Source organism: Pelodiscus sinensis, chromosome 1 (genome assembly GCF_052426305.1).
Source record: "Pelodiscus sinensis isolate ZL-2025 chromosome 1, ASM5242630v1, whole genome shotgun sequence".
Lineage (NCBI taxonomy): Eukaryota > Metazoa > Chordata > Testudines > Trionychidae > Pelodiscus > Pelodiscus sinensis.
In genome coordinates, this window is record NC_143052.1 from 302,958,161 (window position 1) to 302,973,174 (window position 15,014).

General features: G+C 40.0%; 1 protein-coding gene across 4 annotated transcripts in view; it reads right to left on the reverse strand.

Moving 5' to 3' along the window:
- PDS5B (PDS5 cohesin associated factor B) overlaps positions 1-15,014 on the reverse strand; it is a 259,503-nt gene that overhangs the window by 127,959 nt on the left and 116,530 nt on the right. For all 4 annotated transcript variants that reach the window (XM_075919194.2, XM_006134210.5, XM_006134209.5 and 1 more), the window contains exons 10-14: positions 13,362-13,456; positions 11,899-12,044; positions 10,294-10,445; positions 9,596-9,709; positions 7,439-7,520 (exon numbers count right to left, since the gene is read on the reverse strand). In XM_075919194.2, the coding sequence (XP_075775309.1) occupies positions 7,439-7,520; positions 9,596-9,709; positions 10,294-10,445; positions 11,899-12,044; positions 13,362-13,456 (589 nt within the window). The remainder of the gene's footprint in view (positions 1-7,438; positions 7,521-9,595; positions 9,710-10,293; positions 10,446-11,898; positions 12,045-13,361; positions 13,457-15,014) is intronic.

The following is a 15,014-nucleotide window of genomic DNA, read 5'->3' on the forward strand; positions in this document are numbered from 1 at the left end:
GCATCCAGATTCAGCCGCTGCTGAAACTGATCAGCGGCTGATTCCAGGAAGCCCGGGGCAGAGCAACTCTGCCTCGGGCTTCCTGTAGTCAGCGTTGGTCAGTTTCAGCAGCGGCTGAATCAGGACGCCTGGGGCAAAGCAGCTGGGGTGCTGCCGGGTTGGTCCAGTAGCGTCCAAAGTGGCACTGCGGGACCAACCGGCAGCGCCCCAGCTGCTCTACCACAGGCATCCAGAGAAAAGCCTGGTCTGCTGGGGGGGTCCTCCGCGGCTTTGCTCCGCGTCTCCCTGGTCTCCTGGTCTCGCTGTCCGGCTGCCGGCATCCTCCGAGGCTTTGCTCCCCATCTCCCTGGTCTGCTGGTCTCCAGCAGACCAGCGAGATGCAGAGCAAAGCCACGGTTCCTCCCGTGCTCCCCCAGCAGACCAGGGAGACACGGAGCTGCTTTTCTTGCCCCGGAGGACGCGGGCGGCAGGACCACGGCGCATCTGGGCATCCTGCCGCTCCCATCCTCTGGGGCAAGAAAAACCCCGTTCGTAACTGCGGATCCGACATAAGTCGGATCCGCGTAACTCGGGGACTGCCTGTATACATTTCTTTGTTTTAAAGTTTAGTAAGTAAAGAGACCGGATTTTGGTATTGTGTTAATGAGATTAGAAATATTGAATATCTCAGGCCTTCAATGTGAATTGTTTTGATTAAGGTTTAAATTACAATGCCTTTTGCTTTTTATAAACACTGCTGTTTGTATACCTTTGAATGTTCTGGTGAGAAAGACAGTTTGTGTGAATGAGAAATGTATCATCATAAAGATAAGGTATGAAGGTCGGTGTCAGAGCCAGATGGCCAGGAAAGGAGGGGGTAACTGGGTGAAGACCAACTGTGAAGACTGACTCAGTGTCACAAAAACCATTAGCGCGTACCCGTGGTCAGGGACTGGCAGAATTGACGGCTCTAATGGTGAAGGGTGGGTACCCCTGAAAACAACTGATTAAATCCAAGACAGGATGACTCTCTTGGAGATGTTTGGAATGGTAACATCAAAAGATAACACCAGACACAGACTGGCACTATAAAATCCATAGAGGAAAGGATTATAAAAGCAGGATGCTTTGCCATGGAACTTTGACTTCGTCTTGCCACCAACTCCAGGAGAGCATCAGATCACAATCGACAAAGGCCAGGCTCCCCCTGTTATCCATCTAGCTGGCCACTAGATGGATCCACACTCTGGACTGGTAACTATCACATCATCTCGCAGGACTGTGTGTGCATGGCATTTGTGTGTGAGAGTGACTGAAAAGCATATGCTATTGTTGTATTCTCAATTAGCTGGACTTACCCGGTGTTGCTTGGGAAACCGGAGGAACCAAATTTAGCAAAGGAGGGGACCCTGAGCCAGGGGACCCCCAGAGCTACAGACCCTGGGGGCTGATGGTTCCTGGCCCACACCTGACCCTCTGAGAGCAGCAGGACCCTCCTCCCGCCCAGGACCAAGCAGCCAGCCCCCAGGAGAACAGTACGCAGTCATGTGGCCAGTAGCAAAGGGACTTCTCTTTGCAAGGTTGGCTCAGGGATCCACCTGCCCTGCCTTGGCAAGCAAAAGCACAGAGCTCACATCTAATCCCGATGGCTGGAACCAGACACAAAAGAGCCCCACTCACAGTACGAACAGCAGCAAGCTGGTTTCACAGCAGTGTAACACATCGAGGGTTTAACCCAGCCCCTCCGCCCTGTGCTGCAGCAGGCACACAGGTTCCTTCTGCTCAGATAAGCCCAGCGAACTCAGTAGAAAGGCTGTCTGTGGTTTTGGTTTCCGGAGGGGGGCGGGTGGCAGGTGTGGAGTGACCCCGAGTGGAGGAGAGGTTACATGTGGGAGAGGTACTCCAGCTCGCGCCCAGGACTGCATGTGCCGCGGGGGGCAGGGTGGGTGCCCGAGCCGTTGTGTGTATGCAAGTGGGGGCACTGCTTGCCAACAGTGGGGGAGGGGGAAAGTGAAAAAGGGTCATTTATGTAACCTCGCAGGCATGAGGGTTGTGAGTCCTGGGAGGCTAAATGCAGATGGGTCGCCCCAGCTCACGACCGGGGCCGCAGGGGGCAGAGTGGGACCCCGATCGGGTCCAAAAGTGCCTTAAAACCATCTTCTGGATGAAAGGTTATCCCATGCAAACTTTGGTTGCAGTAGCTCTTAGAGTGTCCAAGTTATTAGCACACAAACTTACAAACAGAATAGTGATAGAAATGTAGCCATGTTAGTCTGGTGTAGCTGAAACAAAATACAGGACTATGTAGCACTTAAACCATCTTGTTAGTCTTTAATTAGATGATGAGCTTTCGTGGGCCAGACCCACTTCCTCAGATCAAATAATGGAAGAAAAGAGTCACAACCAAAGGATACAATTTAAAAAAAAGAACACACATGAAAAGGACAAATCAAATTTCAGAACAGAATGGGGATGTGGGGGAGGCAGGGGTAAATGTCTGAGCTAATGGTATTAGAGGTGGGGAAAGGTAAATGTCTGTGAGCTAAAGGTATTAGAGATGATAATTGGGGAAGCTATCTTTGTAATGGGTAAGGTAACTGGGGTCTTTGTTGAGACCCACGCGTAGAGTGTCGAATTTTAGCATGAATGACAGTTCAGAGGATCCCCTTTCAAGTGCAGATTTAAAAGGCTTCTGAAGCAGGATGCGGGTAATTAAGTTGTTGAGACAGTGTCCTTTCTGGTTGAAATGGCAAGAAACTGTTTTTTCTTTGTGATCCTGTCTAATATCTGTTTTGTGGGCATTGATCCTTTGGCGAAGTGTCTGAGAAGTTTGACCAATGAACAAAGCAGATGGACACTTTCGGCACATGATAGCATAAATTATATTTCTGGATATGCAGGAATATGTATTCTTGATCTTATAACTCACTTGGTTAGGTCCAATAATGGTATCAGCAGAGTGAATATGTGGACAAAGCTGGCAACGGGGTTTGTTGCAAGGGAAGGTACCAGGGCTGGTATTAGTGTGGTATGTCCTGTGGTTGTTGATAAGAATCATCTTGAGGTTAGGTGGTTGTCTATAAGGGTATGTCTACACTACAAAGTTAGTTCGAACTAACGGATGTTAGTTCGAACTAACTTTAATAGGCGCTACACTAGCGCTCCGCTAGTTCGAATTTAATTCGAACTAGCGGAGCGCTTAGTTTGAACTAGGTAAACCTCATTTTACGAGGATTAAGCCTAGTTCGAACTAGCTAGTTCAAATTAAGGGCTGTGTAGACCCTCAATTCGAACTAGTGGGAGGCTAGCCCTCCCCAGGTTTCCCTGATGGCCACTCTGGCCAACACCAGGGAAACTCTATGCCCCCTTCCCGGCCCCGGACCCCTTAAAGGGGCACGGGCTGGCTACGGTGCCTGTGCCAGGTGCAAGCCTGCCAGCACCCAGCCAGCAGACCCTGCACCTGGCACGGCTCGAGCCAGCCACCCGCTGCCCCCCAGCCCTCCCCCTCTTCCCGGGACCTGGCTGGCGGCTCCCGGGAGCTTGCCCGGGACCGCAAGAGGCAGGCACCCGCCTGGGCTAGTGCGGACATCGTGGACCTTGTCCACGATCTCCGCACTAGGCACAGGAAAGTGGCCGTCCAGGGCAGGAGAGCTGCCAGCCTGGCCACCCAGGAGCAGGTGTGCATGAAAATCAAGGGGGTCCACTGAGACCCCCGACCCTGAGCTTACAATGGCCGTCCTGGGACAGACCAAAGGTCCATCTAGCCCAGTAGCCTGTCTGCCGACAGTGGCCAACCCTAGGGATCCTGGAGGGGATGGACCGAAGACAGTGACCAAGCCATTTGTCTCGTGCCATCCCTCTCCAGCCTTCCACAAACGTTGGGCAGGGACACCACTCCTACCCCCTGGTTAATACCACTCCATGGACCCAACCTCCATGACTTGATCTCACTTCCCTTTAAACTCTGTTCTAGTTGTAGCCTTCACAGCCTCCTGCAGCAAGGAGTTCCACAGGTTGACTCTGCTTTGTGAAGAACAACTTTCTGTTACTAGTTTGAAGCCTGCTACCCATTCCTTTCCTTTGGTGTCCTCTAGTCCTTCTTTATGGGAACTAATGAAGAACTTTTCTGTATGCACCCTCTCCACCCCACTCCTGCTTTTAGAGATCTCTATCCTGTCCCCCCTCCGTCTCCTCTTTTCTAAGCTGAGAAGTCCCAGTCTATTTTGCCTCTCTTCATATGGTACCTGTTCCCAACCCCTGATCATTGTAGTTGCCTTCCCCTCTCCCAGCCTCTTGCTTCCCCTCTCCCACCTCCTTTTCCCAGTCTCCCCCAGTTTTGTTCAATAAAGACAGATTCCATTTTTGAACACAATTGTCCTTTATTTTGTACATCAAGAAGAGGGGCTAGGGAAGGGTAAGTGGAAGGAGGTGAGGGAGGAATGGGGTACGAGCCCCCGATGGGGAGGACTGGGCTGGCTCTGCGGGCTTCTGGGGGTGGAAGCTCTCCTGCAGCCCCCAATTGCCCCCTCTCGCCAGATGGCAGCCTGCGGCAAGTGCAGCCGGGCTGATGGCCGAGTGGTGTGATGTGCCCAGTGTGGGTACTCCGGGCACTCCAAGCCAGGACTGGTTTTCAAGCGGGGCACCCCTGAGAACTGTCTATCCAGGGTGGGGGTCGGGTCCCTTTAAGCGCAACCCTCGGCTAGCCTGAGACAGCATCTCCATGCTCTAAGTCCTCCTCTGATGCCCTGCCGGCAATGCTTCCGGCCATCCTTAAGCCCTGTTCAGGGTCCACTTAATGTGGACATGCTAGTTCGAATTAGCAAAACGCTAATTCGAACTAGTTTTTAGTTCTAGACGCGTTAGTTCGAATTAGCTTAGTTCTAATTAACTAATTCGAACTAAGTTAGTTCGAATTAGCGCTGTAGTGTAGACGTACCCTAAGAGACTATGGGTCTGTCTCCCAGAGCCTCTTGGAATTTAGTATCCTGTTCCAGTATAGGCTGTAGTTTATCTCCCTTCCCCCTCCCCTTATGTATTCTTGGATCTGGACTTCTAATATTCCAGTCATCTGAAGAAGTGGGTTGCGCCCACGAAAGCTCATGATACCATCTACATGTTTTGTTAGTCTTTAAGGTATTACTAGTGTATTTGTTATTTAAGTTTTTCCTGTTACAGACTAACTCGGCTACCCCTCTGGAGCAAAATAAATCATTTTTTTCTACCAGTCATGTAATTTTACAAAATGCTTTTTTTGCTCTCAAATAACCCAAACTCAAAGTTTTTTTTTTCAAATAAGACCTTCATTTAAAAGGTACTAGTCCTCAATGAAAAATTATTGAAAAATTAAGTAACAAGCATGCAAAAATTATAGTGTGGATAAATGCACTAATAAAAAATTGAATTTACTATTGGAATGTAACTGAATTTTTTTTAAATAAAGCAACTTTAAAATGGGGAAAACAAAATGACATGGATTTAAATTAGCTATTACCATTCATAGAGAGATTGGAGTCATTGTGGACAGTTCTCTGAAAACAACCACTCAATGTGCAGCAGCAGTCAAAGAGCAAACAAAATGTTAGAAAACATTAAAAAGGGGATAGAGAATGAGACAGCGAATATCTTATTGCCTCTATATAAATCAATGGTACACCCACATCTTGAATATTGTATATAGATGTGGCCACCTCGTATCAAAAAAAATATCCTGGAATTGGAAAAAGTTGAAAAAAAGGGCAACAAAAATTACTAGGTGTTTGGAACAGCTGCCATATGAAGGGAGATTTTAAAAATTGGGACTTTTCAGCTTAGAAAAGAGGTGACTAAGGGGGGATAATGATAGAGCTCTATAAAATCATGACTGGTATGGAGAAAGTAAATAAGGAAAAGTTATTTATTTGTTCCCATAACACAAGAACAAGGTAGCCACCAAATGAAATGAATAGTTAGCAGGCAGGAAAACAAAAGGAAGTATTTCTTCATACAATGCTCAGTCAACTTATGGAACACTTTGTCCAAGGATGTTGTCAAGGCTAAGATTGGATAGGGTTCAAAAAAAAGAACTAGATAAATGCATGGAGGAAAGATCCATCAATGGCTATTATCATGGCTTGACAAATAATGCAATCTACTCGCCCGTGGCGAGTAGAATGCAACCCAGAAGAGCCGGGTTCGGGCAATCTGTGCATGCGCAGATCGCTGAACAGCATGGCTGGCAAGCAGGGCTCGCCACAGTTTGGCGAGCCCTGGCTATTAGCTAGGAGGGGCAGGAATGGTGCCCTGAGCCTCTGTTTGTCAGAAGCTAGGAAGGGGCAACAGGGGAGGGATCACTTGATCGTTACCTGTTCTGTTCATTCCCTCTGGGGCACGTGGAATTGCCAACAGTCAGAAGACAGGATGGTAGCCATTCTTATGTTCTGAAAACTATCTAATCAAGACTCCCGGGATAGGGTAGTTTTGCTAACTGTGCTTGCGTACTTAGAATTTGCGGGGTGTGATGCCTGAACCATAAGCAGTGTTTTGTTTGGATGCAGAGGGAGCACACAGCCTTTACAATCAATGTTGTGTACAACGAATGTGCACCTCACTTCAAGTGCCCTTGTTTTATGTGCATGTTACTTTAGTAACACCAGTCCAAAAAATAAAATAAAATAAAATAAAATGAGAGAGACATGGATGAAAACCAGAGAAATCTGAAAATCCTGTGCATGAGCAATGGTAAACAAAACGTCTTACAGGTTGCACGCAGAACCCTGATGGGGTCATGTGAGGCCTTCAGGCCCACAGGTTGCCCACCACTGGGCTAGATAGACCACTGGTCTGACCTACAATAGCTATTTAATGTGATTCACTCATCTCCTAATAAATATCTTTTTCTATCATCATATAAATTTCTAACAACTGACTGAATTGTCAATCCTTGGAATAACCAAATTAATTTCAAACAACTTTCAAAAAGAAAAATTGGAGGAACATTGTCAAGACAATTAATATGTCTTTAATGGTTACTACATCCTACCTTAAATAATTTAACAATGAAAAATAAAGCAAGTTTTTAATATTTGTGTACTCTCTTATGTTTCGCTCAGTTTGGGCCATCAGAAACAGAATGGTCATTTTTCATTGCTTAATTTTCCAGCCCTCGTGCAATCTTACAAAATGTGGCTTTTAAACACTGGAAGGAAATCTAAAAATTCAAAGTATTTTTTAACCCTTTTTATTTAATATTTTAAAATTTCCAACCATTTTGAAAAACCCTCCTTCTGTCTCAGACACATACTTTGTTAATTCATATATAGTCCGACAGAATTTTGAGTTTCCAAAAGATTTCACATCGGCCACTGAGAATAAGCATGGCAAATTTCAGGTCACAGACAACAGGTTCTGCACATAAATTAATAGCATGCTCCTTTAAGTAAAACCATACCCACAAAATAATTGAAGGAACAAATGAACTTACTTTGGGCTGTTTAATTAAGTCGACCAAGTCCTTTACCTGGTGTCGTAGCAGATTTTGACATTTCCACATTTCATTCAATGCTCTGAAGGGAAAAAAAGATTAGCTGACTGAAGCTGCTACTCATTAACATATCTGTACACTATAATATACCAAGTGACTTAACTCCCATTGACTTCAATGAAACTTGAGGTACTGAGCATCTTCAAGAATTTGCTCAAAGTATTCACAAATTCAAACTATAAACAAAACTGTTTTCCCTGTGGTATGATGCTTAATTATCTTTTATTTTAAAGGGGACTACTTGTATATACAGAGGTTTACGTTCCAATTATTTCACCTTTAAAAAGGGCAGTGCAAGTCATACCTCCTTACGAAATAATTCTTATTTGACCAAATCTGAGCTCAGAGAGATGGTAATATGTATAGCTACAGCTTTATGAACAGCTACAGAAAAACATTAGCTGCAACAGCAGAATGGAGGGTGTGGGTTTTTGGGGTGGTTTTTTTTTTTCCTGTTTGTTTGTAATTGACCAAAATACATACAGGAAAAACAAATCTTTCTACTCTTAAGCCAGTTATTTATTTCACTTCAATAAAGTTGTAAGGACATCTATGCCGAATATTTCAACTTAAATCATGTAACAGGTCTTACTGTAAAGCTAAAAAACATCTTTAAGCTTTTTTTTAAAAAAAAACTTGACTAACTTTTAATACATGCTACAGCAATGCAGCACTTATCAAAACAAAAGATCAAGACAAAAATAACAAGTCTGTAGGCTTTAACCAAAGACTCGTGCAGCACTTAAAAGCTTTTATTCAGAAATGATCACGTTTCTTGTTCCGTATAGTGGCAAAATTAACCTACCAACTGTGAACCAAATATATATTTTTCCTTAATTTGCAAGCATAAAGTTCCAGTGTTGCTGTAACGCTCAAAACACGGTCAAACATCAGCACAATGAAATTAACATCACTCTTGGTCAACTTTTAAACCCTGAAGGCATGGGAGCCGACAGCCATGCCAGACCGAGGAAGGTGGAGCCTTGATACTCCCAGAAGGGGTGAAGCCTCAGTCAGACAAGGCACAGCTGGGACAGCCAGCCCTCAGCACTATCTGGAGCACACCGAGCCACCCCCTTCATCCTTTTGCCTTATTTAAAGGGCCCAGAGCTCTGGGTGCTGTCGTAGCCAGGAACCTCAGGCCCTTTAGAGTAGCCAGGCCCCAGAGAAACTCTCCCCTTTACTCCCATCAGCAGGCCTGTCTGGAAGCACCAGTGAAATAAGCATGTAAAATTCATTCTTCTGCTTTGGAAAACTATAATCAGCAGAGATAAGCACTGCAGTTACCAAAAGCAGGTATTATGGGAAAGGGTTGAAACCACAGACTACTTTCCCCATTCTCCCCTTTGAGCAGCCAGAACGCTGAAGAAGAGGTGGAGTAATTGAGACCAAGCTGGTAAATATGATCCAGAAACAGTACTCCTTATCAAAATCCATGCTACCCTTCCCATTTCCAGTGCTATAAAGGTTACAATGGCTCCTGCTTTTCACAAGGGATTTGGCGCCTGAAAACACTTTTCATATCTATTTGTGGTTAGCAGGCTGTGTCGTCTATTTAGTGTTATATACATTTTTCAAGCCCTGAGTTTTTATATATCTATATACATATAAAATAACATTTTGACACTGTATGTTTATTGAATGACAAAACTTTTGTTGTCGTTCAGGTGTTAGCTCCCCCAACCTCCATGAAAAACAAAAAACTTTTACCATGAAAAGTGCCACTGAGTAACTCATTACTGGCAGGAATGCTCTCCTGCTATCAACACGAACCCACCTTGTTGCAGATGGAAGTATTTTGTCAGCAAGAGCTGACAAACAATGGCCACACAGCCTGACTTTTAGAGAAACGATTGTGTCAACACAGCTATATCACCAAAAGCTGCCTAGTGTAGGCAAAGCCTAAGACAGACAGAAACAGGTCTAGAACCCAAGCCACTCAAATTCCCCATCCATGGATGACTCCAAAGACAAATCGATGGGACTCCATCCAGATTTTTTAGGATCTCCATATGCCCTTTAAAGTAACCATGATCATCCTATTAGTGCTTCAAAGGTTAAGTATATTCAGGTTAATATTTATTATATAAAACATACTTCACGGCATTCAAGTCCAGTGTTGCATAAAGGTAATATAAACATTTCATTCGTTCGTTTGTTTCCAAATTGTGAGGGACCATATACTGGGCAAAAATGCGTTCAACAAGCAATCTGAAAGAGAATATTAAGAAGGAATTTTAGCTATAAAGCAGCAAAATGATCCTACAAAGTGGTCAAATTACTAAAACATTCATTTAAAGGTACTCAGAACAACATAGTGGTAGGTTTACACAAGATGGATGTGGTTTAGAAATCTGAAAGCAAGCCACTTATTTCCCATCAATGGTGTCAAGCAGAACTTAAATCACAACAGAGTTAGAAGGCATAATATCCCTACAATCAGTGTCCCATACAAAAAAGACTAGGATTACTAGACCCAAGCGTATTGGTCTTTGGGTATGAATCAAATTATTAAGAAGTTATTTTAGATCAGAAAAATGGAATCAGTACGCTTTCAAGTGAGGAAGTTTAGAGGATAGCTTTTACCCCAGGGGTAAAGTCTTTTTAGGGTCATCTGACATTGCATGTGTTTGATTTTACTGTATTTTTAAATGTACATTTATTGATGCATGCAATGTATAAATCAAAATAATAAATTAATAAAGCGAACAACTTTCTGAACACTTACATGAAATGAATGAGAAAAACAGAAAAAATACTAGCCTCTAATTTCCAAACCTAGTAAACTGACCTACCGGTCATCAATACTGTTTTGATAATATATATGTAGCAGTTTGTCCTTGATCCATGAAATTTGTTTTGCAGCTTCTTTTCCCGCCTCTGACTGTAATGAATATTTCTTGTATATCTGTGCAAGTCCCATCATAGCTTCTTTTCTCACTCTCCACTAAAAAATAATATTTTAATTTTAAACCTCAAAACAAACAATTAAAAACAATTAAGAAAAAAAAATCTCTGAACAGATTAGTATTTCCTTTTGTTCCCTTTTTTATAAAACCAAAACAGTGATTCTATTTTGTAAAAGTTTACTGCGTATTATTAAATTTAATAAAAAGTTTTATATTCATCATTCTATCTGCAACTACCAACATTTTCATCATGATCCATAGCTAGCATGTGAATAAAATTAATACTTGAGTAAGCAATAAGCCCTCTTGACTTTAAAAAGTAATATTTCTAATATCAGAACATTTCTTCTTCATAGTTCTAGACCGAATACCTACCATTAGTTTATTGCTGCATAGGGGGAGGGGAGAGGAAGCATGTCACCAAATGAGAAAAACAAAATCAGAAAATGACAAAATGGTGATTGGTAAACTTAACCTTTAGCAAGACTGCTAAATTTTATTTAGGGTACATGAAGCGAGCTTGTAAAGTTTATTGAATAATGAAACATGATTAACTGGAATTTGAAAATGTACAAATTTGGAAGTTGTGAATTTGCTCACAGTCATCAAGAGATCTAATTTAAAATGAGTAATCTAACAGGCTGGGGTTGACAACATTTTTCACTTTTCATGAACAATACATTTTGCATTCTGTGTTCCATGATTTTCAAAAAATAGTGAAATATCTTGGAATGATTTCATTTTATTTAGAAACACTAATACAACAGAGAGACAATAAATGATATAGGAAATGACATTAAAATAGTTTTAAGACCATAGACTAAACAAAATCCAGCGATTATGGTTTGATATTTTGGTCTCCCTCTCTGCCTCTGACAAAACTATAAAAACAGGATATTTAGGCCCTACAGTAAGAGAATGTCTCACTGTTTAGCAGTGTTTTTTCTAGCTATGCGTAAAGAATCACCAATAATTTCTACCAAGAGGATCATCCCAAGCTCTCCTCCGCAAGAAGGAGAAAAATTACTCAATGGTATCTCAAGGGCGGGATGCTTAAAATAGGGTATCTTCAGGATTCAATGAGTGACACATGAACACCACCAATTCTCCCATGCCCTAGGATCAGAAGAAACTAAATTGACTCAAAAAAAATTCTATTATACTATGACGCAATATTCCAAATTGTGTCATTTGTTAACTATTTGTCTTTGATAAAGAAACATATTATGGTATTACCAGATATTTCAATAATATTTTATTGACAGGTTATTTTTCTCTTTAGTTTCAACTTTTTTTTACTATTAGACTTCAAAATACTTTAGAAAACAGGAAATTTGAGATGAATAAACTATCAATGGCAAATGTTTTTGTATTACTCAATAGCTAATCTGCTCAAATGACAATTTTTCATTCAAGTGTTTTAAATAAGCAAAGTCTTTAACCTAAAAACCAGAAAGCTAACCAGTTTTAGAACCAATCTACTTGTCTTACCCGTTTGTCTAGTGTTCTCTCTCTCACAAAATTAAGTAGGTGATCATTGACAAGCAAAAGATCTTTTTTAGCAGCAGTAACTATGGATACAATAACATCATGCCTAATGGCTTCTTCTGGATCATGTGACCTTACTTTAAGATATTCTGAAAGAAAAATTATAATTAGAATGAAATATTTATGCAGCTTTAACTGTTTAATTCCCTAGACTCCTTCAAGTAACATGACTAAAGTCAGACACTTTTTACACTATTTCAAACAGCAAGTGTACAGTCTCTGAATTCATCATAAGGTTAAGAGCACACAGGTATTTAGCAAACTTTTGTTACAGTACAGTATATCTAAAAATGATTTCACTATTAAACTCTTAGCTTTCATCTAGAATTAGAAGTTTTACTCTTTGTAAACACAGTTAATTCAGACAAAGATTTTCTTTCCTAGACTACTCCTCGTTATCTCTAACTGGTAACCTGATTAGCAAAATTTTAAAAATAATAAAAGGGTTTAAAAGGCTCAGAACCAATAATAAAATACACAAGCTTTTTTTGCAAGTAAAATCATGTAATCAAATCTGTACAAAATTCATAGATGACCAGAAGTCACTGCATTTTGATCACTGTTCCATCACCAATGAAAAATGAGCTTGTCCTCTCTAACAACAACCATTAGTATTACAGGCAGCAAACAGCAGTGCCAAGAACATCATCAAGAAATAATGAAGTCCTGATTTACATTGACAGAGGCTCTGAAATTTGACTGATATAAACTACAAAGGTCTGTGGTTTTGATTTTTTTTCAAAAAAAAAAAAAAGTTTGGCTAAAGTAATATTTTATTAAGCAATTCAACTAGAGCAAACAGTAACACAGTATTCAAAAAATTCTTATCCACAGTTATGAAGTTTGGACTTGGATATTATTTTTCCAATGACTCAAGCTTAATCCAAAAAGGGAAAAAAACCCAATATAAATCCACTATTCTCCTCCATATCCCAAAGTGTTCCATAGTGTAGGTCAGGAAGTCTAGTACCTGACATGGAAGCAGGCAAAAGTCAACTCAGCCACACTTCCAGAACAACTAAAAGAATACAATTAACCTTTAGTATGATTAAAGAGTTTACTGAAATTTTAGGTGAAAAGTTTCCTAAACTATACTTGTGTTATTTTGAACTGCTTAGCTGAAACACTTCATACTATATTCTGTGATGCTCAAGGAGGCAGCAATGATTAGATAATTAGTCAATTACTGAAAATAAAAGACTAATCTTGTCCAAAATCTTAAATATCAAAGATGATTTTATCAGTTTCTTTTCATTCATGGTAAAAATCTACTTCAGCAGCACATTTCAAAACATCATTTTTCACAAATGTTGCAAAGCCACAACAGTAGCCAGATACCTAATTGTTCTATTACACCTGAGAACAAGATAATAAATCCTGCAGAATATTTTAAAAAAACCTGGTACCTGTTAAATCTTTTGCTAGATCTGGATGGTTCATAAGGCAGTGGCTAGCAAATTTCACACATTCAAGCCGGATAGGTACATGGATATCATTAAACCTGTTTTATGAACAAAGACTGTATTTTAATAAGGTAAATTGTATGTGTAACTCTAGATTATTTAATTTCTATCAAAGCACTATACCTATTTCTATACACAGAGCACTGAAACAGTGATAGTCCAAGACTGATCTTAAACCAGGAAACAATCTCTCTAGTAACACCTTCAAAAAGTAACACCTTCCTACTTGCTGTCTCCTGGCGTCATGCAATCTTGTATACATATAATTAAGTTCTGTGTGTTTGACTGTTTCTAAGAGTTGCTGATTCAGCAACCTAAATTATGTGGAAAACATAGATGTAACTGCTTTACAGCCATTTATTCTTTCCCAACTATATTTATGCTTCTCATATGCATAAGATTGGTGCCATTGATTTTAGACTGGTAATTTGGTTGGCCTTACTAAGTCATTTCCAAAAAGAAACTTGGAAATATTTCCTATATCTAATTTATTTGCCCTTTACTAATGGAAAAATTGTCCCACAATACACATGAAAAACTCACAAGAACACAAGTGACTTTTACTTAAGAGTGGCAGACATTGATGTGTTAAAATAATATAAAGATGGCCCACTGTCCACCCCTTCCACAAACACCAAAAAGTGAATAGTAATACAAAGATACACGTAGGCGTCTCTAAAAGTAAATCATTTCCTAAATTGTCCATCCCAAACAATCTATTTCTCTTTAAACTGAATAATGTAAGCCAACATCAATAGGCTTGAATATAAATTAAATGTAACCTAACAGGAGTTGGTTTAAAGAAGTACCATTTAAAAGAATTTTTATATTTAAATATAAAACAGGCAGTTAAGAGAAGCAATGAACATATAAACATTCAAAATATAGTTTAATGTTTAATTTTTGATTGAAATTGTTCTTTGTAACTATCCAAGTTTACATTAATTTTGAATATGATCAAATGCAAATTTAATATGATATACAAAAGGAAATACTTTGAAAAAAAATCAAATGTTTTTGGCAACATGTTCAAATCTCTAAGTTAAAATGATCTAGGTTCAATAAAGTCAAGTTTCAAAATTTAAAATATTAAAATTAAAGATTGCAACAGATCTAACATCATTTTTCATATATAAAACTTTTGAAACAATACTCATTTGAATGTAATGATGTTATAAAATAAAAAGATAATACATAAGTTACAGAATAGAAATATAGAATATAATATATTTGAATGACAATGGATTTATAAAGGGCTTCATTACAAAAACGTAACTTTAGTGTTATTTTTTCAAAAGTTTAAAAGATGCTACAAAAATATGGAATCTTCAAATTTGTAACCTTCTTAAAAGAGACATCATGATTAGCTGATGTCACAGTAATAACATATCTTCATTACTATTTTATTTTACAATGAAGTATTTTCTGCTAGGCCCAATTAGAATCTAGAGGTTTTTGAATATTTTATGCAAATATATTTGAGAGTGTCTTCAAAAATAGTTTAGGCAGAAAACCCTTCTGAATTAAAATCTTCTAAAATTTTTATCTGTAGAAAATTTCCCTGAATATTGGTATTTTGCCATTTTAAATATAATT